General features: G+C 40.8%; 1 protein-coding gene and 1 non-coding gene across 2 annotated transcripts in view; both read right to left on the bottom strand.

The window, feature by feature from the left end:
* chd9 (chromodomain helicase DNA binding protein 9) overlaps positions 1-27,448 on the bottom strand; it is a 97,344-nt gene extending 69,896 nt beyond the window's left edge. Inside the window, 3 exon segments of the mRNA XM_042340366.1 lie at positions 7,185-8,588; positions 8,790-8,917; positions 27,397-27,448. Coding sequence (XP_042196300.1) covers positions 7,185-8,588; positions 8,790-8,834 — 1,449 coding nt within the window. The 5' untranslated portion in view covers positions 8,835-8,917; positions 27,397-27,448.
* On the bottom strand, positions 21,770-21,842 carry trnaa-agc. The gene has a single exon. It is a non-coding gene; the product is annotated as a tRNA-Ala (tRNA).
* Positions 27,449-27,453: the final 5 nt, after the last annotated feature.

Genomic DNA, 27,453 nt, shown 5'->3' with positions numbered 1-27,453 from the left:
AGTGTTCCATGGTAAAACCCAAAAGATAATGAAGCAAGACATTCACACCTTACCACCATCTGCTAATGTATGGCATTGGGATGATCTGCCAGAAAATAAAGACATGGTAATAATTGTTCACCCAATGAAAAATGGCTGAATTTGAACTAATAGCGATTCAGGATCAATTTAGGTCACGTTCAGACTAACCCAATAGCGTTACTTTGTTGAGTTCTTAGCTTATTGGGTGCGTGTGCAGGTTCTAATAATGTCATTTTTTAATATACTATACCATGGCTATTAGCGTTCAGAGATAACCTTACTCTCAAGGCTACATATTCATCATTGAGACTTCTGTTTTTAAAAAAAAAAGTTGATATTTTATCTTCCAGTCTGGCCCCACCCCATCATTAATAATAGTCTGCACATCGCAATAGCTTCGAAAGCAATAACTCACACAACTACCTCACTGCAATTTTTTTAAAAAACAGGCTACAGCACCATCCCCATTTTCAAATCAAAGAACACTAATAATTACCATTATGGCACATTAATAGCTGCCGAATGGAGCATTTGATAATTGCCGTTTTTGTGTCCTTTTAGAGCCAGACCAAAACAACAGACTACATTTGTAAAGCGCCTTCCACATCAGGAGGACATCCCAAGGTGCTGGACGGTAAGGAATCTGCACCTGAGCTGGCGGTTAGGATCAGTAGGGGTGAAGGGCGGGTAGTTTTAAAAAAACTGTTTTAAAAGTCAAACGACCGAACCGCAGCTAGTCTGCTATTTGATTGACAGGCATGTTATACAAGACTCCTCCTAGCCACATACATTTAAAAAACTGTTTTAAAAGGCAAACGACCGAACCGCAGCTACTCTGCTATTTGATTGACAGGCATGTTATACAAGACTCCTCCCAGCCACATACGAAACCAGGCAAAACAAACTATACGAATGACACAGAAGGACCGCTTGAGCAGTTACTGAACAGTTACAGTAGGCTGAACTGGTTGCCATCTGCCAGAACCACCATTTGCTCTGATGCACTGTATTGAACTGGAAAGGCCAGAAGAAAAAACAGGCAAAAATCATAAGAGGTGTTTGGGTGTCTACAGTATAAGGCCTTATTCTATAATTAAATCTAGAAGCACCATTACACACACACAAACACACACACAGATACCTTTGCATCAATGTACATTTGAAGTTAACCTGCCGCCCAAAGAATTTGGCTGATTTTTTAAAAAAGATTGAAATCACTGGAAATAATACTAGCTATCTTTCTCAAAACGGTCTAAAGTGACTCTTTTTTCATAGAACCAAGGAATATTACAGTACAGAAGGAAGCCATTACGCCCACTGTGCCTGTGCTGGCTCTTTGGAAGAGCTACCCAATTAGTCCCACTCCCCTGCTCGTTCCCCCTGCTCTTTCCCCATAACCCTGCAAATGTTTCCTTTTCAAGTACCTATCTAATTCCCTTTTGAAAGTTGTTATTGAATCGGTTTCCACCACTTTATTGTTTGAAATTCGTTTTCAAAATAAATTGTCCCAATTTCTGTCTCCAAGTCAAATCCCACGTTTGGACTATTCCTTCCACCCCTTTGTTAAGGAAGCAGATCTACCCATGAATCGTTCTACAGAAGACCTACCTGGCGGGCTGCTCAAACAATGCTGGGAAAACAAATCTCTCATCTGGCTATCATCTCCCTTCCCTTTTCCACATGACCTAGTCAAGACTATCAAACATGTCCTGTAGGTGATGTTCAATTAAGTGTCAAGACTTGGTTTCAAGTTCAGCGCTCTATGTTAAGAATCCAATGTTTTAAGCATATCTGCATTTTTTGTTTCTCTTGTTTTTTGCATTGATCCTCATCAGACTTCATTCAGTATGTAGATTTACTGCCTGCTACGTGTATAAATGTTGAGCATTTTGAATCGGATTGGAATTAAATCGAAATGAAAGAAGTGTACAAAAGGCTTACGTTTTAGTGGAAAAAAGTTTTTTTTTTGTATTTGGCAGACACAATGCTGGCCAGTGAAGTTCTAGAATGAAACAATGCAACCCATTTGAGAGCATAAGAAAGCATGGAACGACAAGAAGAGGCCACGGCCTCTCTGATCCTCAAGATAAGCAAGCAAAATACTCAAAATATTTATCTATTTCCACATCCATTATTCTTCTCTGGCATGCTTCCCTCCACAGGAACATGCTTTCCACAGCACAGAAACCCTTACTTCCCTTGGAGTGTTTTCTCATCTTGAGTTCCCCATGTCCCTTAATCTCTAATGCTGTTTCAATCAGATGCTTATAAAGGTTTTTGATATAACCAGCTTCTTTGTTGGGCATCTGTTCCACATATGCAGGTTTTTGTTGGGGGGAGGGGAGGGAGAGAATCCTTTTAATCTCTACTCTTGCTTGAGGTTTTTTTTTAATTTTAAATTTACGTTCTTCAGTTCTGCTCTCACAGCCCAAGTCAGTCCTAGCCAAACTACTGCTGGTTCCGCGCCATCATGAAGAACCCCCATGCCACCCCCGAACATTCGAACTAGGTATGTCCGTGTTCGATCGGTCTTGTGTTTTTAGGTTTTTCTAGATAAATAAAGAACATTTATTTTGTCGGCCGACCAAAAAAGATTGGCCATCACTGGTTCAAATCAAATAGTCTGCAAGCATCTGCACCATCTATGTCTCACAAGTACTGGATCGTGTCCCCGTTTCAATCTCATTCTCAGCAACGGTGTAAAAAAAGTTGAGCAATTCGTCTGCTCATAGTTAAGAGCCCTAAGTTCTGCAATTAATCAAGTCAGTCTGCTCCGAACAGTCTTTAACTCATCAATGTTCTCTTGCAGTTCAACAAAGATTGCCCACAATTCTCAAAATGTGGTCTTGCCGGTAATGTAAAGGCCTCATCTTTTGTACGTTGTATTGAATTAACCATATTACATTTCAGATTGTTGCATCTTTCTCCGCTGGTGACTGGCTGTCACCTTGAAAACCACTTGTACTTGGAAAACATGAAATCTGCTGTATGCAACTGGCTGCTGCATTTTCGCCCACAAAATATACAGTCAATTCAATTTAAAGTATATTCTGTGAAGCGTTTTGAGACGTCTCAACAACATGATAAGGCACTATATCAAATGCAAGGGATAATTATTATAAATTCACAAAGCTTTCCTGATTGCAGTGCACCACCCAGAATAGTACAGTACATTTTTTCAGACTCACGATTCAAAAGGATTTTAAAACAAAATCAAATCTTTACTCAAATTAATTGGCAACTGTGCGTCATGAATCAGCCTTATTGCCCTGAAATACGGCAAGGCAGTCAGACAGGCAACACGTTTAGAAATTGTCTGCCATAAAGTGCTCAGATACAGGCTCAAGAGCAGTTGCAGAAATCTTCAGTCGCTGGACAGGCGGTTTCCTGAGGAGGAAATACAATGGGTGTGTGTTTGACGCAAAGTCACGCAAACACTGCTAACAAAACTGAAAGCAAGACCTGGCTAATGCAGTCTGCCAACTCAAGACAACTGGGGGAAAAAAGGTTCAACAGTCAGCCCACACAGACATCAACGAGAGCAACAGTCCAAACAAACATTTAACCCTGTCACTGAAGCTCCTTTTGTAGCAGGCTGTGCTACGCACAAGCCATGAACGAACTCTGATTGTGTCTTCAGAAGAAAAAGCACACACAATCTCGATACACAATCAAAGCCTGGCAAATGATGAAACAAAAACAATTTCATAACTAACAGATCCAGGTCTAAAGTACATTGAATAGCTTAATGCAAGAAAAGCAGAATGGGTACAGAATTATTCACAATAATACTTGTTTACTTGATATACAGTAACGCCTTATCATGGCATCAAGACATCTAAAAGTGCTTCTTCGCCTAAACAGTCACTACACTTTACAGGAATTACTGTAAAATGTAGTGACTGTTTAGGCGAATGCGGCAGTCAATTTGTAACTAAATATCATGACAATTCCCTTAAATTAAGCCTCCAATTTCATTAATCAGTAGCCACTTGGCTTCATGGCTTTTTGTTCAATACTACTTCCATTTTGCAAGCGCTTACACTTTGTTGAACTGTTTATTGTTTTCCCATTCTTTCTCACTTTGAAGTTACAAATGCTGCGCTGAAATTGCTAACTGCTGTAATCTGGGATTTTTTTCACCTTTCTGTAGCAATGTAGTGCAGCGAGATAGCAACAAGAATAAATTACATTTGTATAACACCATGAGTTTCCTTCCCTTGCAGTCGAAATTAAAGCTCCTTTTGAATCATCTACTATTTATTATATCCTGATTTGCTTAAAAAAATAAAAATTATTGGCATTTTGATTCTATTCAATTGAATAGATTTTAGAGTAAATTTTAATACTACGCCATGATATTTAAGCTTTGTGAGCACCATCAGCATGCATCAAAAATCTCCCCCTTCTCCCCCCCGCCACACACCTTTAAAATTCTCTCCTGTTTTCAATGACTCATGTTAGAATCCAGCTAAACAGAAACAAGAAGCTTTACTGTACTTTGTTTCAGTGGTCATTCTTCAAGACTGGACACAAAGGCTCCTTCTTATTGCTGCTTTTGTCCCCTCTTTGCCAGTTTTTACATGCCTTGGAAATGACTTGCCTACCTTTGAACCCATAAGCCCGTGGAGTTTTGAACCTGATGAAACATGTTAATGTTTCACTTTCCATTCCCTGCATTTCACTCTGAAATTCAATGAGCAGCAGGGAGATGTCACACTGAAGACTACAAAAGCACCAGCAACAACATAAAATTACATTTGGGAGTTCAGCTCTATCACCAAGACACAACAGCCCTCCAAAAAAGAACTGCACCACTTTAAATGGGTTTAAATGAAGTGTCTTGATGAACACGTGCCAAGAATGCCCTGGAACAAAACTGGCTCCGACAGCAATCTCACCCGGAAAGGCCTCAAGGAAGGAAGGCTGGTGTGGGAAGAGGAGTGATTCATATTGCTATGTTATGGTTGAGAAACATCACTGAGCCAAGGGAAAGCTCCTTTTGCAGCAGGCTGTGCTACGCACAACCTAGGAACGAACACTCGATGCAGACATCGGTTGTCAGAAGTTGGAAAAAAATAATTCTATTCCTCATCCTTCAAATTGATAAGCACAACATTCACTCAATTAAAAAAAAACTGGGAAGATAACACAACTGGAGCACCTCGCATCAATGATTAGACTGGAGAAAAAACAGCCCAATCCTCATGTACAAATAGAGCTACACCCAGCAAGTTAAAGACTGATGTGTTTAAATTGTTCATCGTGCATATTTTAATATCTGGTTGGAGTCAAAAGTGTTGCATAACCTTCAGCGCCTTGGGACGTCCTCCCGATGTGAAAGGCGCAATATAAATGTAATTTTGTTGTTGCTGTGTTGTTGTTGTTGTATGCCTTAGTCACTGCCTAATCTACAGGCAATTGGAGAATTTTAAAAAAACATGAATCTGAATTTTGTTAAGAGTATCACACATGGGAACAATCACCTTTCAAACTTTCATCTCTGTACTCAAGGCAAACAGGAATTTTAAAGTAGAGCGACTACTTGCAAACAAATGGTATTCTCAAAGGAACACATTTGATAATATTAGAATCGTTTGGATGATTAAGGGAAAACTTCAAATTATAAGAACATTAATGTTCGTGGAGGAATATAACCCACTTTATCATGTTCTTTCTTCCTTAAATCTTCGCTGAACCTCCACCACTGTCAATGTATCCTTCCTAAGTTGAGGTGACCTCACGACCAAACACAAATACTCCAGAGAAAGGCTGACTTGAGTTCTGTATAATAGCAGCAGTAGTTCCTTCCTTTTATTCTATAATTTCCGTAATAAGAGCCAACATCCAATTAGTCATTTTGATTAGTTTGCAGGTGCAAAAAACTTTTAATGATTGATCTTTCTAGAACCCTTAAACTCCTTTGGTCATCCTCTCACTCCAGTGACATTTAAAATGCATTCCCATCAGCTATATTTTCATCCAAAGTCAACTAAGCCACACTGAGTAATTTCAACTGCTATTAATACTTCATACAAGCAACTGTAAATCTCAACCCACTCATTGGATTAACTCTTTTGGTTCATAGCATCAGCAAAATGTCAAGTGCTCAACCCTTACTCTCTTAACCATTCCACAAAGGGAAAAGCTCCTTACTGTCCAATTAGGAAGCAGGGATGCAAGGTATTTGTACTATATCGAGAAGCAAAATAATATGAAACTAATTTCTTCGATCTTGAAGTGATCTTGAACAGAAAAACTGACTATTATAGGAGTTTCTTCCAACCCATCCTCCGTTTCTAATATAATTTTCCCTGCAATACAAGCGTGCCAATCCAAAATAACCAAACTAGCTTCCATTTATTTGATCTGTACAGAATTATTGATTGTGGGCATAATGTTGAAACCATCCTCCAAAATGTGAAACGTTTGGCATTTTAAATGAAATCAACGCAATCCCTAATTCTACCTAAGGAAACCTAGCACCCAAGAAATGTAATCAAGTTTGTGTAAGATGTGCCCTCAGCATTGTGTTTAGATCCACTTGATGAATTGTGGAAATCTTCCACAATATGCTATCTTGAATTGTTGCTTTCAAAACTATAAGTAGAATTCTCGATTCAAGAACAATATTACTGCACAGCAATTGTGCATTAGACTTCAACTGTGCATTTCAGTGTGTGTTTTGGTACTGTTCTCAGCACAATTCCTCTTACATGTTCAGCTCGGATGCTTTTAATCTGGGCAGGGGGAGGAAGGGAAGCAATCATTTTCTGCTCCACAATTTCCAAAGAAGAAACGGAAACAATACAGCTCACGGACAATCATATACACATAAGACAGCAATGCACCTTCATATTAGAAATATCTGTCCTGTAAGATAATCTGCCCAAGTGATCGTTCACAAGTTATGTGGTTAAATTCCATCTTTTATTCTCAGCAGTTAAGTATTCTGACAGAAAGTCCTCTCCTTATCTAGGGTGGCAGCATTAAAATAAAGTGGAGTGTAAATGATCTCAACACAATTAAAATGTTTTCTCTGAACAACTTACTGGAGACGAATAATGCTGAAAGCACAAAAAAAACTTATGGGGAGGGGGGTGGGGGGGGAGGTGGGGAAGGAGTTAATATGGATCAGAATTGTTGAGTCTTCAGTTACAAACCTGCCGCTGTAAGACCATCTGCATGGAACCCTTCATCCGCTGAGGCTGACGAGTCGCAGACAGTTGCCATTGCTGAGACAGGGCCCGGGTGGCAGAAACTGCCTCTGGTCGCATTTGCTGCTGGACAACCATCTCCTGTTGCACATTTGGAAGCAGCTGCAGAGGGGCCACCGACCTCCGGACAGGCACGGACTCCCCCTGGCTAAGGCTGGAACTACCAAACGCCGTCAATAGTTGCTTCTGAAAAACGTGTTCCGGATTCAGTCCCGAGCGAGCCTGCGACTGCTGGTGTGCATTTCCTTGAAGAGATAAAAAGCTAGTCGTGGGTTTCCTTTGTGTCGGCGCATTAGGAAGCTTCACCTGAGAAGCAGGGCTAGTTGTTATCGGTACGCCAGTCTGAACCGAGGACACACTTGAAGGACTAAAGTTTCCCTGAGTGCTTACAGAATGCATAGGCTGAAGAACGCTTTGTTTAGCAGGACTGTTGGGATTGAGCATATGTTGAACTGCCTCCTGGTTGGTGCCCGCTGCCACCGTGAACAGATCACTCGCTGGGAAGCAAGGCATAGTCTGGGATATCCGATGAGTAGAAAGCATTGTAGTGGACGTCAGATTGTTGCCATTAGCTAGGTTGTTATTAGGAAAGGAATACTGAGAAGTAAACTGGTTTGAACTGTTGATTGAGCAAGGAGTCATGTCTTGGGATGGCCCTGAAAAGTTCACGCTCTGATGTAATCCAGGGTGGCTGGCACTACCAGTGAATCTAACAGAGCGAACTGAATTCACAGGCAGGGCTGTTGCTGTTGTTGGCTGGTTAAACTGTTGTACTGTAACTGGATGCTGTTGGATGGATGTACTCACAGCTGCAGTCGGTTGGCCTATGTGAGTCATACACGATGACGTTGAACCGTGGACACCCATGAATTGATTGCCTTGATTTAGAGATTTCTGTCCCGTGGCAAAATGGTTCATATTCGGTTGAGACTGCACTGGTGCAGGCGGTTGCTGCTGTGAACTGGACTGATGCGGTGCAAAATCATGGCGAGTTAAAAAAGGCGTCATCTGTTGCATAGACTGAGAATGTCCTTGCAGTGTGTGGAACGGCGATCCGTTTTGATTTGAAATAGGGCTTTGGTGACCCCACATTGGGCTTCCGTCCACAAATGTTTGTCCGGTATTATCATTGTGGCCAGATGGGAATAACCCATTTGCCTGGTTTGGCTGATGGTCAGGTGAACAGTGAAACTGGGAATGTGGGGAAAGGACATTACTTTCAGTACTGCCACCCACCAGGTTAAAAGGCTGATTCACTGGATGAAGTTTCAATGAATCAAATGTTTGTAATGGTTCGAAGTTAAGTTTCTCTGGTTTCTGTGTTTCCGATACATGGTGCAGAGACTCAACCTGCAAAGGTTCAAAATCTGCACTCAGGTTCAGCTCATCCACCAATGAAACTGACCCCGTTTGTGAAAAGCTGTCATCCGTCAGGCCTTCCAAACCTCCACCAAAAAGATTGGCGTCATCCAAAAAATCCATGATAGGATCAGTCATCCTGAGACATCTACACTCTTAGACCGACCAACAGTTCACTTTGTGTGAGCTTACCTCAGCCGGTCTGCGATGGGGATGTTTTGCAACTTCTAAAAGCATTCAGTAACAAATCCACTGCATCGTTGCATTCAATCCACTTGGTCACGCAGACACCTTGGTGTCATGCAGTCGCTAGAAAGTCCCTTTGGGGAAAGGAGGGGGGGAAAATAAAAGGATTATTAGATAAATTTGAAAAGTGAAATTTTCGAGCATTGCAACCTACACACTGAATTCCCTGAAACCATATATTCAATAAACTATATTTCACACGACACAAATCCAACCTGTATTAGAAATAATCTTCTAACGCCTTCATATGTCTGTATGATTTTGAAGAGTGCTCCTTAACATAACATGTAGGAGCAGGAGTAGACCATTCGGCCCTTCGAGCCTGCCCCGCCATTCAATCATGGCTGATCTTCTAACCTAACTCCAGCTAATAACCTGACCCTGCCTTATCCCCATATACCTTAATCCCTTTTGCAATAAGAAATCTATCTATCTCAGTCCCTCCAAGTTGGGTTAAATAAACCCAACTTGGAGGGAACCCTAAAAACACTAGTTATTGAGTTACAATGGCCAACGCATGGATGTGCGACTAGAATCACTAGCTGTGGAACTAATTTCATTGATCATTCTCAGAGAGAAAGCGTAGTCTCAAGTGGCCAAATTGCCACTTCCTTTGCTGCAGTTTGTATACGATAAGATGCTACACAGTTCTAAAGCTAAAACAATCCCAAGATGTACATTCCTGTTACTGATGCAACTTCTGACTTGTAAAACTAAAATGGCTGATATTCCTATATCTTGTGGAAAAATGCTGCCAATATATTATGAATTGACAACGCAAAACAGGAGAGATTGACAGAACTTGTGTTTTTGTTTTTTCAATGGAAATTCGGGGGATAGGAAGAGAACATTTTTGTTGTTGGAATGCAATGCTTTGAAAAAGAAAAATGAGAATGAAGCATCAATTGAAAGCGATTAGTTCTTATAATTCTTGTCAAAATGGATAGTCGTAATACAACTGGAAATGTAAACACCTGAAGTTCAAGACTTTACATTTCCAGGTTAATGGAATATCACTCATTCAGAAGGTAGTTTACAAGCCTTCCCAATGGATTAGTAGGGAAATGAATGATGGGTTGCTCAAATGTGCCAGAGAAGAAAATCCCAGTTTTGATTCTTACTCTGTGTCAAGTTAGTTGATTATAGCCAATGATGAGGAGCGTAAGGACATTTCTGTAATTGACTTCTACTCCTGAATCCAGTGGCCCCTGCTGCAAATGTACACCAGGTGATCAAGCTCATTCCCACGGTCAAACAGCATCCCAAAGCTGGCTTGCGGGGAGGGGTGACACATGAAAAATAAACAGTTGGCAGAGATACCTGAGGATTGTTGCTTTAACTTTCACTTTTTACAGAATGTCTTTCTCAATCTTTTGACAAATGCCCCAAAAAAGGAAGCGTGAAAAGTTTCACTCAAAAAGATCGTCTTCCTACAGAGCAACTTCAGGCCTGAATTTACCAATTTTAATCCCCCTTACAACTGCAGTTTGGAACCAAATTCTTATCCTGTCACTATTCCTTGATGACTGCAAGCCACAACCTTGGCCTCAAATGTTCTGAAACTCATCTCCTGAAATAATGTTCTCAATTACATATTTTAAATTTAACTTTGTTCTCTTGGCCATATACAAAAAATGCACTTGAGATGTGTATCGATCACTACATAAACTCAAGCCAAGTCTTCATGTATTTGAGGGAGGTTCAATAAGCACGTTTAGAGATCCAACTTGTGAATGTTTAAGTTGGTTCAATTTAGTTTTAAGTTGAGCTCAATGTGGGTAATTTCAGTTTCACTGGATTGTTTCCCAAAAAAAAATTGTACACAGAGGTGAAAGATGTTGCTTTGCACACAAATGCCACTATTTTCCTGAACGATGGATAAGCGGGTACCTTGATACATATATGAAAAGGCAGAGTTCCTAATCTTGGCCATACCATTGTAGAGGAAGTGGGAGCACAGGCTGTGCACATTCCCACAGGTTGAAGGAAATAATTTTTGGAGCACTATTCACTTGATCAGTAAATATCACTTGCTAGTGAGTGAATCAAATGTTGTACTATCCATGAGCCTTATACCACTCAGGGAAACGAGAAAATAATGGCCAGTTGTGCACAGACATTCCTTCACACACACTCTTGTAACTTAAGATATTTCAGAAATTCTAACACTACACAATATATCATGCAACTTCCCTTCTCTTTTAATGAGGAAGAATAGTTTAGTACAGTTCTGAATTTAATACTCAACTTTAAAATGTAATTAAGCAATCACACAATGGACATTAAAATTTATTTAACTTCCACATATTGGAAATGACATATGATCAATCCTAATGTTTGATGTGTTGCCACAACAAAAGCTGTCACAATTAGTAGGTGTTTCTGCTAACCCAAAGGTTTGAATCAAAAAACCTTAATTTTGCAACACATGAAGCTTGCTCTTTAAACCACGTTTTTCCTTTGTACCCTCGTCCTTGATAAATGATGTTAAACACTCTCACATGAGAAGAATTTAGAGTTCCATAACTTTGTCTTTGCAAAAATAACATAAATAAAAATATCTGTTATAAATAGAAAGCCTGTACTGTACATAAACAGTGCAAGGATCAAGTGAAAAATGCTCACAAAGTATTTCTGTTTCCAGAATTTTTCACTTTTAATAAATAATACTCAATTGTAGTCATGAATGCATCAAGATTAATAAGTATCTGGGGGCAAATGAAAATTCAAGCGAAAAATCCCCCAAACAGAAATTCTACATTCTTAAAAAGTAAAGCGCAATACACAACGCAAGACATCTCAAAATTTTCTGCAGAGTTAAAATCACTAACACGAACAGTTTAAAGCTTTGTTCCCACAAAACCTACTCAAGGACACATGAGCTCCATTGTTTAAGGTCAATTACAGTATTCTAAGTAATGGTTCTGGAAGGCAAAGTGTAACCAAAGCGCCAGATAATCGTGTTCATTCACGACCAGTAAAGCTCCAGAATAGGAAACATTCTGATCATCTGAGGGGCAACAAGTGATACGTGAAGTTTCACCAGAAAATTCCCTTAGTAAAACATCAACAAATTCAAGCACATCCAACAATTTTATCATTACTATCCTCAGGTTTTATGCATTTCTTTTTAAAAAACAAGTAAATATAATATGTAATTATTTTATGTATTCAATTGCTGATCACAATTTTTTTAAAAAATTCAACAATTATAATAAAATAATAATCCATGCATTTGATACAGGTCTTCGAAACGTCTCAAAGCGCTTCACAGAATACACTGCAAAGTAAATTGACTGTATATTTTGTGGACGAAACACGGCAGCCAATTGCGCACAGTCCCACAGACAGTTGTGGATTAAGTACGTGTTTTCCAAATTATTGCACACCAGGCATGGTAGCCTCTTTGCCGGTCAGTCACCATCAGAAATAAATGCGGTGAATAAAACGAGACTCAATAATGTCAGATGGTTCAAGGAACCAAAGGTTCCACCACATTGCTCGGTGTGGTGAGCTGGCAAGTCTTTGTTGGGGTAGTATTGCAGGCTACATTCAGCTTCAATAAACCAGAGGAAGGTATGGAGTGGTGAGGATGGATAGACAGAAAGGAAAGAAATATTTCTGCCAAGATTCCTATTCTTGATTTAATGGTCACTAATGGAAATGCACATCTTGACCCTGAGCAAGGTCAGAGATCAACACGTCTTTATACAAGTAATTTAAAGGTAAGTGGGACTCAATGGATTGCTCATCCAAAGAGCCAGCACAGACACAAGGAGCCGAATGGCACTTCTTCTGCACTCTAAAGTCCTATTAAAATAGAACTACTATATATTAAAATAAGCAGCTTTCTCCCATCCATTTCCATTTATGGCAAAGTGTCTGATCTCCACTCGGCTAAACACCCATGGTCAAATGCTGGAAACACAAAGCTCACTGTGCAGAGGATTGTGTGTTCAGATCCACATCTCGATGCTGCAGTATCCCTGAATCATCCCTAAAGCAAGATGTTAGTCAGGATTCGAACACTGCAATGCTCGTTTTATTCAATGCAAACATCTCTATAATTGGGGTAGCAATAACATTTACATTTGCTTTGAATCAGGATGCTGTGGAAGCAATGTTTTATCGGTTTGCTTTGATCGAGTGCTTATCATGTGAACTGTTACAAAACTGGAGGCAGGTACGCAAAAAATTGTTTGAAGTTAAGAAGGAAACTGCCATTGAATACTCAATCGGATACCTTAGCGTCAGAGTACAAGACTGGAGAATCAGTAGATTTGAAAACTGACAATCTTGTATCACTGCCTGATTTTTACCACCACATCAATCCAGGTTATATAACTTTGGTTTGTGGTTAAAAACTTTATTTATTTTGTTGGACCTGTAACCAAATCGGCCAAACTTTGGGCCGGTTTGGTTAAGGGTTCAATAAAAAAAATACAGGGAAAGCACTCAAGGAGGTCAGAAGAACGAACGTTAATACATTTTAAATTGATTTAAAGTTTAAAACCCAAATCTAAATGGTGAAAAGTTCTATTTTAAACGACAATTACCAGCAGGTCAAATGCCTAACACTCAGAACAAGCCTGACATACCAGCTGTCAGTGAAAGCAAACAAAAAAGGTTTAAATGACTCAAACAGATGATTTTAATGAACTATTCCTACCTCATTTTGTATCAAATATTTCACACTACTTCTGCTATCTGCAATAAAACACAATTTTTTTTTTAAAAAATCAGTCATAAATAAAATTCATAGAATTCTCTCCTGCTCTAACTCATTCCTTCAGAGTTCTTCAAAGACTAATTCTTCACTTTGCCTTCTCCAACAACTTGCAGGCTGCTAAATACTGGTGTTCCACGGAATAATTACAGGACTTATCGCACCCTCTCTCCAAATCTTTACAGCCTTGATAGTATCTGACACCATGATGGTTTTTGGCCTTTCACCTAGGGCTCTCAGTAAAGAAAAACTGTCAAGAGCATGACACTACAGATCATAATGATCCTTACATTTGATAAAATGCCTTATCACATATACTGAATCAAATCTTGGTGACATGAGATCACCCAAGAGGGTCAAAGTGGTACTACAGTTAACATGGGACAGTCCTTATTCACAGTGCATTCAAACAACACTTGTACTGAATAAGGAAATGTTGTACTGTACTGTGCTCTCCCCTACAAATGGCTATAGCTTTATGAAAACAAAATATCTACCAATGTGCTTTGATGTACTAAATAAACAATGCTCACAGCTATTGGACATAACTGTCTAGCCACTGCTAGCAGAAAAGTGGGCTGATAAGAGGATTAGGTTTTCAGCGACTTTGCAGTTTCTCTTTTAACATCCTCAATGCGTGACATATTTGACAGCTAACACAGCAAGTTTATAAAAAGCTAGAATGCAGACTAAATTCCTAAACTTTCCATCAATAACAAGCGTTAAATTGTTCTTAAATTTAGGCATATACTGTAATTAATTTGAAGCAAGCATCAGAATGTGTGCATTGTTTTGGTTTAAAACCACTTGGCCTCTTCACCGTGAAAAGTTTTCAGTTTTACACTTGCAGCGACTACTCACCTATTCCAAAATTAGCCTTTTCAGCCAATTTCCTTTCTAGTAAAAAAACATGCTAATCATTCAGTTCTTTATCAAGGCACAGAATTCAAAATCCAACCCATTTCCTGTTTTCTTGGAACCAATCTCATTTGTCATAATGACATAAATGTCATAAATGTCATAATATAGGGCCTGTTTAAAGTTAAAGCACCTAGGCATTTTGCAGCTAAATTTGGGTTTGTTCATTTGCACGATCACAGTAGTCGGCTTTCAATTTATTTCACAATGTTGCAAATCATACCAAATTTGCTGACAAATAATCTTAAACTCAAGTTCCACCCCTTCACCACCTCTTCCCATTTATCTTTCCATCGAGGCCTTTACCACTTGCATTGTGCAGCGCTCGAGATATCTTAAGCTCAAACATGCAAATACTCCCAAGCAAATTAATTCGAGTATGCTGATATAGCACTCTTATTGGATGCGTAGGGACATCACTATCTGCAGAAATGATCTACACTGGGTGGGATCTCAGTTTAACATGATATCCGAAGGACAGAACCTCAAGACAATGCAGGTGCCCCCGCCAACAAACTTCACTGGTGTGTCAGACCAGACTCTGAGTTTGTTCAAAGTCTCAACGTTGAGCTTCAAAACACAACTTTCTGACTCAAGAGATAAGACTGTTACAAACTGCACCTGGCTGATGAAGCCAGCTTCCCTCGGTAAAATATGGTGAACTTCCAAATCATCAGGTCGGCGCTGACATGACTTCCTGCGGTTTGCACAATATGCACAGGAAGTATGTCTATTGTCAACTGCTGTGCAAGAAGCAACAATGACCTGCAGTGCTTAGTATCCCGCCTACTTTTTTGGCACATGAAATCAGCTCTTCTTTCAGCACCAGAAGTACTGCTCATTGACCCGTTGTCAATTGGACAACAGCACTATAAAGGTGGCGTTTGAATAGAAGAGGGTGTCCACGTGTGTGGTTACATGGTTCACCTGAAATACGCATCACAAAAATTAAATAGATAAGAATAACAGCAGAGTGGAAACGAGTGAAGCAATCATGTTGCAGTAATACGATTCTTGAACGTTGGGCATGGGTTTTGCATCAACAGGCCTGGCACATCCCAAGTTGCCAAGCTCGCTGAAGTAAGCCAAGCACACCGTCAATATCTAGCAGTCAGACATGGGTGAACACCCAAGAATGTCTAAGCCAAGGTTAAGGGGAAATAAATCCAAGCTAAGTCAAAGCCAACAATATAGTAACAAACGGCAAACCAAATTTAGTTGAGAAATGGTCCACAGAATCTTCAGTTCTAAAACTCTCTCTCTCACCCTTCTCATCCTCTCCTCCCCCTGTCAAAATAAATCTAGATTTAGCCTGGATGTGAACAGCCTAGACAGTGTGTTTTTTTTAAAAAAAATCAACACCAGGCTGCTGGATTGAGACCAGAACATTTAACAACATCCAGCGACGTTGGGAGTGCAGCTGGGGCCTGTAAGAAGGAATCAGTAAATACATTCCAATGCCAATGATTACTCTGTTCCCATATGTAGGAAGCCTGTTCCTAAAAAAAGTTTACAGTTTCTAACAATCACACGCATAGAACGCATTCAAAGTAAGCTTTTGTGCTGGTTTCTCGCTTCTCCTGAAGGCGCCAAACAAACTCTTGCTGGGGAAGCGTTGTCTAAGCCTCCCCATGATTTACAGCAATTTATCCAAGAGGCTGTTCTACATGTGTGAAGCTAGACAACAGGCGACTCGATCTTCCCTCCTTCCCCCACCACTACCCACACTTTGCAGCAGAGGTTTCTGGAGAAATAAGGAGAGGGAACCCTGGGTGATTTATTTTTCCCTTCCTCATCAAGGGATACTAAGGCCAACTCCATGCCATGATCTCTGCCTTGGCTTACATCAGCTAACACAAGCAAATACCAAGAGTCACAGCACTGTATAGTTCAATGGTACCTTTACCCACTGGGTCAATCAGAAGGCACTCACACAGTACTTCTTAAAAATAGGCTGGCAGACCAGGGTTTTCTTTCCCCCTGCAGACTTGGCATCTTGCTGTCCAGCAATTCAGAACTCTTGTTTTGCTCATGATGAGTGCATTATCAGGTGAACAGCCTTGACCAAAGTACAATCCACATTCACTTTGCCACATTGCTCCAGTTTTTCAGTAGGCACTGACGTATCAAGAGAAGGGAGTTTCTGACGGTGTCCGGGCCAATAATCCCCCAATAATAGCCTTTCCTTAAAGTTGTGGTTGTGCAGTTTTGCTATTTTCTTCTTTCTCGTCGTCGTCAGTGTTCTAACTGTCATCACCATTCAGAAGGTGGGAAAGACCCAGGCCAAAAGTAGCACTGCAGACAAGGTTCTGCACCATTAGGCAGTATACTAGAGCCTTCTGGGTCGACTGCCAAGCCTATTCAAACTAAGTCCAGAACAGGAGCCTCATTCAAACCCAGAACTCAAAAATATGTTTGCTCACTGGCTCCAAACAAAACTATAAGCAAACACGGGCCTCTTCTAACTTGCTTAATTACAGTTGTGCTTATTTCAAATACAATACATCACGATTTTCTTATTCACGAGCTGTGGTGTCAATAAATTTACAATAACTACAACACAAGCGTTGTTTCAGCACAGACATCAATATACACAGAGGATGGCTATCATCATTCTGAAGACAACCACCATTGGTGCAAAAAGCATATAAAAGATTTTTTTAAAAATCTCTGGAACAGACAGACATAAACACACACTTTTTATTGCTTGATTGTCACTCCTAGGTACTCCCCGTTCTCAATATAATTGACTGAACTGTTGCAGAGAACGGATGGCTGGGAGTTTATTTCAGAGCAAGTGAACATTGAAAAGGATCTGGAATGCATTCAGTAGCATGAATTCTGTCTCTTTTTTTATTCTTCGGAGGCCAGCATCCTGAGTGACTGGAATGCACTCACTGGTACTCTGGGATCATTCAGTCCTAAGTCCTTCCTGATCTGTTTGGCTCATATTTACCCATTCAGGGGGGTGGGGGAGCGGGAAAGGGAGAAAATAAATCATAGGTTTTATATTTTATGTGGTTTAAATGATTTGTTGTTTTGAGTTTTCTTGTTCCATTTTTTCCGGAGTTCTTATTCTCCATTAAGGCTGCCAAATTTTACATTGGAAATTCTCATCAGTTGTCTTTCTTTAAAAAAAATTAATGGAAATAAAAATCTATAGTGGGGTACTCCTATATATTGAAATCTTAGAAAAGTACTATTTTCCAGTAAAATTCAGCAATTTAGAACATATTTTACTCAAAATCACCTTTCACACTTCATTTTCTGTGAAGGTTGCTAAAAATCAATCTCATGAAACTAAACTTCATGTCATAACATGAAGCAACTTGCCAAAATCTCAAATTATAATAACCCTTCCCTTTTCTAAAAGATCTGTGCACTAGGCACTAATCCAGTGAGAACTGGCAAGAAATTTAAAACTTTAAAATTTAGATCACTTTTCCTCTGTAATTGGCTTTTAGAAGGTGTGAAGACAAAATTTGTATGAGCCTCTCTTCACATTTCATGTCTTAATTACAATAATCATTAAGATTTAATATAGCACGTTATCACATCATCAAAACGTTCCAAAACGTTAACCTGGACTATGAGTTCAAAGACATTATTTTAAGCTCAAATGCACAATCTACTGACAGAGGCAAGAGTACTACCAACTGTAGCTGACACTACTACAAAGAAGAAGCTTGCCAGGCTTAGCACCTGTCGTGATGGATTGAACTAAACTTGAAATCCACCATGTGGAACACAGCAATTTTAAACTTAGTTCCATAAACAGCACAGCACCAATGTATAATTACAAAAGGTGGACAAGAAAACTACAAAAAGTTTAACTTGGACTAACAAATGTCACTTTCATGGAAAATCATGTATTTTGGAATACGTTATTATAGAATCACAGTCTACCAATTCTTTGAGAAGCCACAATCCCTAAAACTATAAGTTTACAATTTGTGTACTAATACTATATATACACAAAACATCCCTGTTTACAACTCTCAAAAGGCAAGGTTACAAAGAAAATCTCAGTAAATTTCAAATTGACCCCAACAAGGTATATGCATTACATTCCTGTGCCATGTGAAACTTGGTCAACATTACAGTTGATTGCAACTATTCCCTATTGTGAGCAAAATCCTCACAGACCTTGTTTTTCTGCCCTTCAGTTTGTTTATGAAGACAATCGCTGCTTAATGAGGCCAGAGAACAGAGTTAAACTCGACATTCAATGACCTGGATGTTTATTTTAGGTCAGCTGATAGCGTCACCATGCAGATCAGCTGGTAAGACTAAATCCTGAAGACTGACAGTTAAAAGCAATCTCAGCCCTGGCAGCCCAGGACTCCAGCACGCTGAAGAAAATTCACTTAATGTGCGTCAATTGGAATTTGAAGGCCTTCTGAATTAAAAATGAACTTTACTTGTGGAAAGAAAGATCTTAGCAGTATCATTTTACTGCAGCCCCTTTATAAAAGATATACACCCTGGAAATGAAATGCTAACTATAAATAGTTGAGTAAAGGTTTTTCACCACTGCACCTCAATGTCAGTGGGTAAGTGAGTAGAAACTGCTGCAGGGAATCACAGAAGCAACCTGAACAAAAGGGTCCAATGTATTTCTTTTTAAAATGCATGTATACAAGCAACCAACTTGGGACAACACAAGATGCAAGGACATTAGGCACAACTAAGAAACCAAGCCACTTACACTCAATTCAAAGTTTATTTTTGAGAAACTGAATTCACCTCTTTACTTACAACTTAGGTTAGCTGATCTCAGATAGAGCAACAGTTAGGATGCCTTTAACATCCCAAGTTGGCGGAGCGGAGGGGAAGGACAGATGAATCAACCAAACAAGTTTCCTGAAACACTACCCGGTGATTGTACAGATCGAAGCATGCAATATTATTCTGTGGAAATTTATCACTGTGGAACTGTATGTGATTCACTTGATTGTGATTTAATAAGCAGAGTGCTAACCAGAAGCTGCTGCACATATGACAGAGCAGTCCACATCTTGCTTTTTTTTACTAAATTTCAACATTAACCTTACAGAAATTCAGACGTTAAGAAAATTTAAACAACAAACAGAAAACAATGGCAATAAAAAAGTCAGTTCAAGGAGATTGTTGGCATTCAGTGCCCATCACATTCGCTGAGTCAAAAATATTCAGAAATAAGTCACTGTAAAATAACTGTAATGAGTCACCCTTCCTGATAACTCATTTCAGATGTTGATTAGCCTTGATGTAAAAAAAATACACTGGCTTAATCATCCCATTCAACTCTGAACCTGAGACCTCTGATTCTGTTGCCTTGCCATAGCTAAAAAGTATAATTCTTACATTTGATATAGCACATTTCACACTAAAAAAAGGGTCCTCCGCTCCACCTCAACGGCCGTGCCTTCAGCCACTATGCTCCGAGGCTCTGGAACTGCCTTCCTCACTCCCTTCGTCTCGCTCCCTCCCTTCCCATTTTCAGGTCTTTGCTGAAGACCTTTCTTTTCGACCACGCCTTTGGTCACCTTCCCCGCCCCTCCCCTTGGCTCGGTCCTGGGGTCCGTTACTGTAAGGCGCTCTGAGACGCCGTCCGGCATGGAGGGCGCTATATGAATCCAAGTTGTTGTTGTCTCAAAACTGTTCATGGTATTGACTGTAAAGTGTAGTAATTGTGTACTCTGAGGCAAATACAGCAACAAATTTGCGCATAATATCCCACAAACAGTCAAAAAGGAATGAACAATTTTATCTAGGGGATTGTTAAGAAGGACACCAGGAGCATCTATCTCCCTTCTTTTTCAGAGTACCATGTTCACGTAGACTTGGAACAGGTACATGGGACCTCAGCTCACTGTCTCTTTCAAAGGATGGCATCTTTGATAAAACAGCACTGCAATGGATCCGAGTCTATGAGTTCAAAGTCCTGACATGCCACTTGAGCCCCACAACCTTCTGACTCAGAGGCGAGAGCGCCTACCAAATGTCTTACGCTGAACCTGTGCCTTGTCCTGCAGCCTTGACGTGGATGAAAGTACATGCCAGTACCCATCCAACAGTTAGCGCAACTCTGTTCTTCAGCTGGTTGAAGTATTTGCACAATAGAATTAAAAAGCAAGCTCAATACCTCTAAACATTTCCCTTGTAAATCAATGTCTTTCTTCATTCTGGCTTCTTCACTCCGCCTGATCAATGCTGCTTGCCCTGATCCCTCCCAAGACCTCCCATCCTCCATTATTCCTTGAAACAATTTTCATCTCCTGCTTACTGTTCCACAGAGGTTCGCAAGCATCATAAGCAGTCAGATGACTTGAAGTTCCCTCAGAAACATAATACAAAGCAAGAGCGACTAATTTTAAAAAAATTAATGATAAAATGATTGCTATACAACGCTTGATTTCAAACAAGATACATAGTAATTTAAGCATTAAACAAATTAAACAAGTCAGGCCTAGTTAACCCACTCGCCTATTGTACATCCAATGTTAATCTGTGTTTTACTTGCCTCGGAATCCACAGAGGTCCACTGCTATTCTCTATAATCTACCAGAAGCAAAATGTCTTAAGAAAAATTACTGAATAATGTCAGATAATTTTCCTTATCATTAGATCACAACCTCTTCGTAAGCATGTCAAAATAAGCTTTCAGAAGCATTCCCCCAATTGTTCAGCAAGTCTACCTCATGAGCAAATTAGCCATACTAATCAGGAAGATCCAAGGGTCAATCTTCAAGTCTGTGATAACTAATTGATCTCAACTAAGGTGACAATTGCAGTACTATGATTGCTTCAATACATCAGACGAGGGAAAGGAAAGCCCCAACTTACCAGCCCCAAGCTTCCTACCACTAATCACCCTCCAATCGCCTGTTGCAAGTGCCCGAATGCAGAAGTCACTGAGGAAAGATTTCACTCATCTGCTCCGTTATATAACGCGTTATATAAGTGGAGAAAACTCCTCTTGCTCATCTTGAATAATAATAATCCTTGAATTTGATATAGTACCTTATCACGTCCTCAAGATGTCTCAAAGCACTTCACAGAATATACTGTAAGAGTGAATTGACTGTATATTTTGTGGGCGAAACTCAGCAGCCAATTGCCCACCGTGTCCCACAAACAGTCGTGGATTGAGTGACCAAATTACTATTATTATTAGTTGATTTATTTATTGGAAGGGATTATTACCCCCAGAAAAGCGATCCGCCAATCAACTAACACCCGGTTTCCTACTTACTGCCAGGTAAACAGATGTGTGAAGTAAGGAAACTTGTCCGACATTTCGCCCTGCTAGGGATAGAACCCAGGTCCTTTCGCTCGCTAGGCGAGTGCTCTAACCACTGAGCTACAGGGCTCCACACAACTTGAAAACATAGCTTTCTTGACAAGAAAGCATACTTGAGTGCACAGAAAAAGATGCTGAAGAGAGCTTCCTCATCTCAGCTTTCATGTGCATTATTCACAATCTATAGTTACGCTTTCTCACTTTAAACTAGTACGGGTACAACCAATCTATAAACAAATTCTTCCCCCACAACCCCACGCATCTACAAGAGATTGTTATCTCCATAATGAGTCTGTTTCCAGAAGACATTTCTAAGACAGAAGAAAACTATTATACCTAACATCCTTTTTTGATGGTTCTTAAGCTCAGCTCCCTTTCTTCTCTTCAAATATATGTGTATTCTTCAATCCTTTTTCTTCCACACAAAAAAAATCTAATTGCCCCTTGAACACATTCAATAGGTTTCCCTGGTAAAGTATTCCAAAACCATAGAAATTTCCAGCACAGAAGACCATTCAGCCCAACATGTCTGTGTTGGCTTCATCAAGAGTAATCCTTTCAGCCCCATTTACCTGCCCTTTCCCTATACCCCAGTAGTTGACTCTTCCTAAGGTATTTTTTCTAGTTCCCACTTGTAGACCAATATAGATTCTGTAAGTGGAAATAATTAAAAACAAGTAAAAAGATCATTTTACCTGACAACTTTGGTATCATCTAGAGCAGTGGTGGTCAATCTATTTTGGTCAGTCAACAAAATAAATGTTCTTGATTGAATAATTTTTGTTTTATGGCATAATCAATCAAGAAAAACTGGAAACACTGTTGATTTAAAACACACTCACCTAGACAAGTGTGAATGTTCGGAGAGCCACTTCCAGCCCACGGGTTGGCCACCACTGATCTAGAGACGAGGTCACTATTGTCCATGTTGTTCATCTGGATTAAAAACCAAAAGGTCCCAAGGCCAGCCTCATTTCCTCGGTACCCCAGTCAACACAAGGCCTGCCTGTTTTCTGTCCTTAAGCTAACTTTCCAAACAGCATAATTTCTCACTATTTCAATGAGTACTTCTGAAACTAACACAAAAAAATCTGCAGAGCCGTGCAGCTGTTACAGAAACAAATTTGCAGCTGTAAGGCAGTTTTATTGCTGAAAATATACCAGTACTTCTGTCTCATTACCTGTGCAGAATGACTGAGTGAAATGAGTAGGTCATTTTTAAACTGTTCCCATCAATTCTCTCCTCTCTGAATGGTTTCAGTATAAAAATAAGGCAAGTTACAAACAATCATAGGTTTGGTCATAGGGCTTAGAAAATGGAAACAGATTGTTCCAAAATCACAAGAACTGTCACAGGGAAGAAAAATCAAGAATCAACGTGATGGTATACCTTAATATATCTTATATATATTTGTTTTCCCCACTTTATTGAAATAAATTAATATTTCTCAGTCTATCTAGCACATGCCCAGTTGTAAATGTTTTTCATATGAAGCGGTTGTTTTTTTTTAAATCAAGGCTGTCTCTAAATTAAAGCCCTTTAAATCCAAACTGCACATTCTACATTACAACTGAGACAACAGTTGGCAGTGACTTGTTTTTAGGCCAGACGGCCTCATTTCCAGCAGGCAGTCAATAACATTTCCAAAATGTAAACTGATCACCAAATTTCTGTATTTTTTCACCTGTTTATTTCTGCGGAATCATGGGTACAAATTGTCCCAATGCCACATTTCATTTTTCTGTCCAGGAGCTGATGAAACACCTCTAAAAACGCTTAACCTTCTACAGTAAAGACACTTAAGAATGGCTTCCAAAGATTTTTGGCCTTTGTTGGACTTCACAGTGCCTTTGCTGCTCTCTTTGAAGCGTGCCTTTGAAAGAGAGACCGCAGCCAGAGCTTTGGCCAATAACAGTTTTTGGAAATTTCCCAAAATGGCAACTTTACCACACACATCTCCATGGGCTCATGACTTCCGGCAGAAAGTCTTAACGTGTGAAACAAGGTGAATACCTGCTGCTTTTTCCCTTCCTACCACAGTAAGCATATCACCTCTCATGCAGTATCTGATAGACTCAACAGAGATCAGTAACTCAGTGTACGGACAATTGTATACTTATAAATTGTATACTTTTGAAACTACATTGATTGCTTAGATTTTTCCTATATTTAGTTTTCCTCAGTGGATTAATTGCCCATCCTCCATGAAACAATTTACAGCTTAACCCAGTTATAAGGTGGTAGCTGGAGTCCATAAAATTCCATGCCGCCATATAATGGGGCACTATTGTTAAGTCAGCACAACCTCTTCAAGGCATGACCACAGCTTGTAACATCATCGCGCACACATGCAGAAAGTTGTTGACTCAACTGATACACAACTTCACTATCTCTGGATAGGTCCTGCACCCAGCTTCCAGTAACCAGAAATCCACAACAAGCTATTTACATTGACAGAGCATCTCTCACATTAAGAGGATGTCTAAAACCTCTTCCCACAATTGACTGGGAAAATTAAGCAAAATAATAAAAATAATAATAATAATCCTTGCATTTGATATAGCGCTTTTCATGTCGGGAGGACGTCCCAAAGCGCTTCACAGAACACACTGTAAAGTGAATTGACTGTATATTTGTGGGCGAACGCGCAGCCAATTGCGCACAGCAATGTCCCACAAACAGTCGTAGATTGAAAATGACCAATTTTTTTTATTATTGTTTTTTGGTTTTTTTGGAGGGATTATTATTATCTTGTTGATACTCGTCAACAAGTTGATGTCTCACCACTGTAATCATAGACAGACTGCAGACATAGTTGGGAAGAGAGACTGCAGACATGGATGCAGTGGGCATGGAGAGAAGGAATAACATGACCAAATCCAGTGGCAGCCGGTTTCATAGCCAAGACCAATAATTTATATTTTGAAATAGACTGAGAACAGGAGAACTGTCTGCAATTGTTGTAGGCCTACAACAACAAAATGAACAATATCTACCAAAAATGAAGAACCCGTTTTGATCCAAACTAACACATGGATTTCAAGCGGACACAAAAGGTGAGTGAAATCCAATCCACTAACAAGATGAATGGCAAAACTGGTGCACAAATTTGATTTTTTTGGCGGGGACAGGGGGGAGGTTGTGGTTTATTTACAAATAGTTACTCTCCCCAGCATGATTCCACACTACAATACATTGCAGTAATATCGCCCACAAAATAGTCAATTATTTCACTTTACAGTATATTCTATGAAGCGCTTTGAAACATCTCGAAGACATGATAAGGAGCTATATCAAATGCAATGATTATTATAATTACTATCCCCTCTACAATGTTCCTGGCTGGAATGAGAGCATTCCATTTGGGCCTATCAGATCCCATCGCTCTTTTTGATATCATTTCAATGTAGTTGACTGGAAGGGGAAAAAAATGGAAACATATAAACTGAAGATATTGTCTATATTTCAGATTATATACAATTAGTAAATAATATACTACAGCATTTCAACAGTTGTTGAAGCATGTGGGCTAAAAATCAAAAGGGAAACAATGGCAATTGGAAAGCGACTGATACTCTGAAAATCAACAATCAATAAATCAATTGTTTGTACATTCTGTATGTTTAGATTACAACTAAAGACAAAGATTGCCATCTACCTGGCTTCACACAAATACAAGCCATGGGTATTATTGTTTTCTGAATCGGCTCATTCTGGGAGTAGAAATTGTTTTCCAAACAACAACAAAATGAACAATAACAAATCCCCCCAAACAAGGCAACTCAAACCAAAACATATTTTTTTCAACAATGAGTAAACCCCGGTTACAATGAAAATTTAAAACATGTAAAACTCTTCTCAAACCAAGGACCAACATGGCCAGGAAGCAGGTCAATGAGGTGCACTTAGCATATGATCCGGAGGTAAGCAGTGGACCACAATCATACAGCCAACAGGTACTATTGGGTACAGTCAGTGAGTGAAGTAGCTCATTACACGCTGTTAAAATTATTAAATGAACCTATTTCTCAGGAAGGCTTCGACACCCTATTCTGCACATTTAGGAGTCAACAATTAAATGAAATACACAATGGGAATTCACCTGACGGTAAAAAGCATTAAATAAAACCAAGCTTTAGGTTGCCACATAAACAGTGCAGCGGATCATCATCACCACCACCACCACAGGATTCCTCTCTCTCTCTGTCTTTTATCTGTCTGTCTGTCTGTCTGTCTATGAGGATGGCACTGATTGACGGGTTTCTTTAATGGAAACAAAAAAAAGTTTGGCTATCTAAAAAAATTATTACTGTCAACCTTTAAACCACGTCTCGCCGCAGGCCAAATGGGAATAATATAAGACACATACACACATACATATCACACACATTTGCATACATGTACACACACATGCACACATGCACACACACACATATGCACAGGTACAAAAATGAGGTGCTTTACGTTATTGGGCAAAGGTGCAAAACAGACAAAACAAACAAAAACAACAAAAATTGCTTTGACATTGCGAACTAAGATCAACAGCAAAAAAACGCCAGGAGGGAGTTTCTGGTGACAACTTGAAAAAAAAATAGCTCATGCGCCAACATACAGACAACACTTCGGCAGCGCCCGCGATTCACCCCGAGACAGGACAGCACTGGGGCTGACTGTGGAAGCGGATTAAACACCAAATAGGGGGGCGGGGAGGGGGGGGGGAACCCGGGGGGGGGGGGGGAACCCGGGGGGGGGGCCCGGAGGGAGGGGGTGGGGAGAGCCCGGGAGGGGAGCCCGGGGGAGAGGGGGTGGGGAGAGCCCGGGGGGGGGTGGGGAGAGCCCGGGGGGGGGGTGGGGAGAGCCCGGGGGGGGGGTGGGGAGAGCCCGGGGGTGGGGGTGGGGAGAGCCCGGGGGGGGGGGGGAAGAGCCCGGGGGGGGAACCCGGGGGAGAGGGGGTGGGGAGAGCCCGGGGGGGGGGGGGGAAGAGCCCGGGGGGGGGGAACCCGGGGGAGAGGGGGTGGGGAGAGCCCGGGGGGGGGGGGGGGTTGAGAGAGCCCGGGGGGAGGGGGGAATAGCCGGGGGGGGGAGCCCGGCGGGTGAGCCCGGGGGGAGAGCTCGGGGGGGGGGGGGGGGAGGGAGCCGAGGCGGGGAGTGACTCACTGGGAGCCATCGGTACAATGGAGCCGTGACTCATCCGGTCAGAGCAAAAGGCACATCCTCCTTCCCTTTACACTCTCCCCCAACACCCCCCCCCTCCCCAATCAATCCATCCATCCATCCATCCTCCTCCTCACCCTTCCTCCTCCTCCTCCTCCTCTTCCCTTGAGCGACCTCACAAGTGGGCCCCGGAGGCTTTACCCCCCGCCCCCCCTCCCCTTACCCTGGTCCCAGCAAAGCTCTCTCTCTCTCTCTTTCTCCCCTCCCACCCTCCCTCCTTCCTTCCTTCCCTCCTCCCCCACCACCACCACCATCCGCCCCCGCCCCCCACTCCTCGTTCGTCAACAAACACCCCCCGCGACCTGAGTCCCCCCCCCACCCCCTCCCCCACCGGGTTTGGCCCACCAGCACATGTGCGTGTGTGTGTGTGTCCACGTCGCTACTTTCTGTCGGTGTGTTACACACTCACGCGGTTTACAATGGTAGCAAGTTGGGGCGAGGAGATGAAGAAGAAGAGGAGGAGGAG

This window comes from Callorhinchus milii, unplaced genomic scaffold (assembly GCF_018977255.1).
Source record: "Callorhinchus milii isolate IMCB2004 unplaced genomic scaffold, IMCB_Cmil_1.0 Scaffold14, whole genome shotgun sequence".
Taxonomy (NCBI): domain Eukaryota; kingdom Metazoa; phylum Chordata; class Chondrichthyes; order Chimaeriformes; family Callorhinchidae; genus Callorhinchus; species Callorhinchus milii.
Note: the sequence above shows the minus strand (reverse complement) of the source record. Positions and strands in the feature narration are given on the sequence as shown.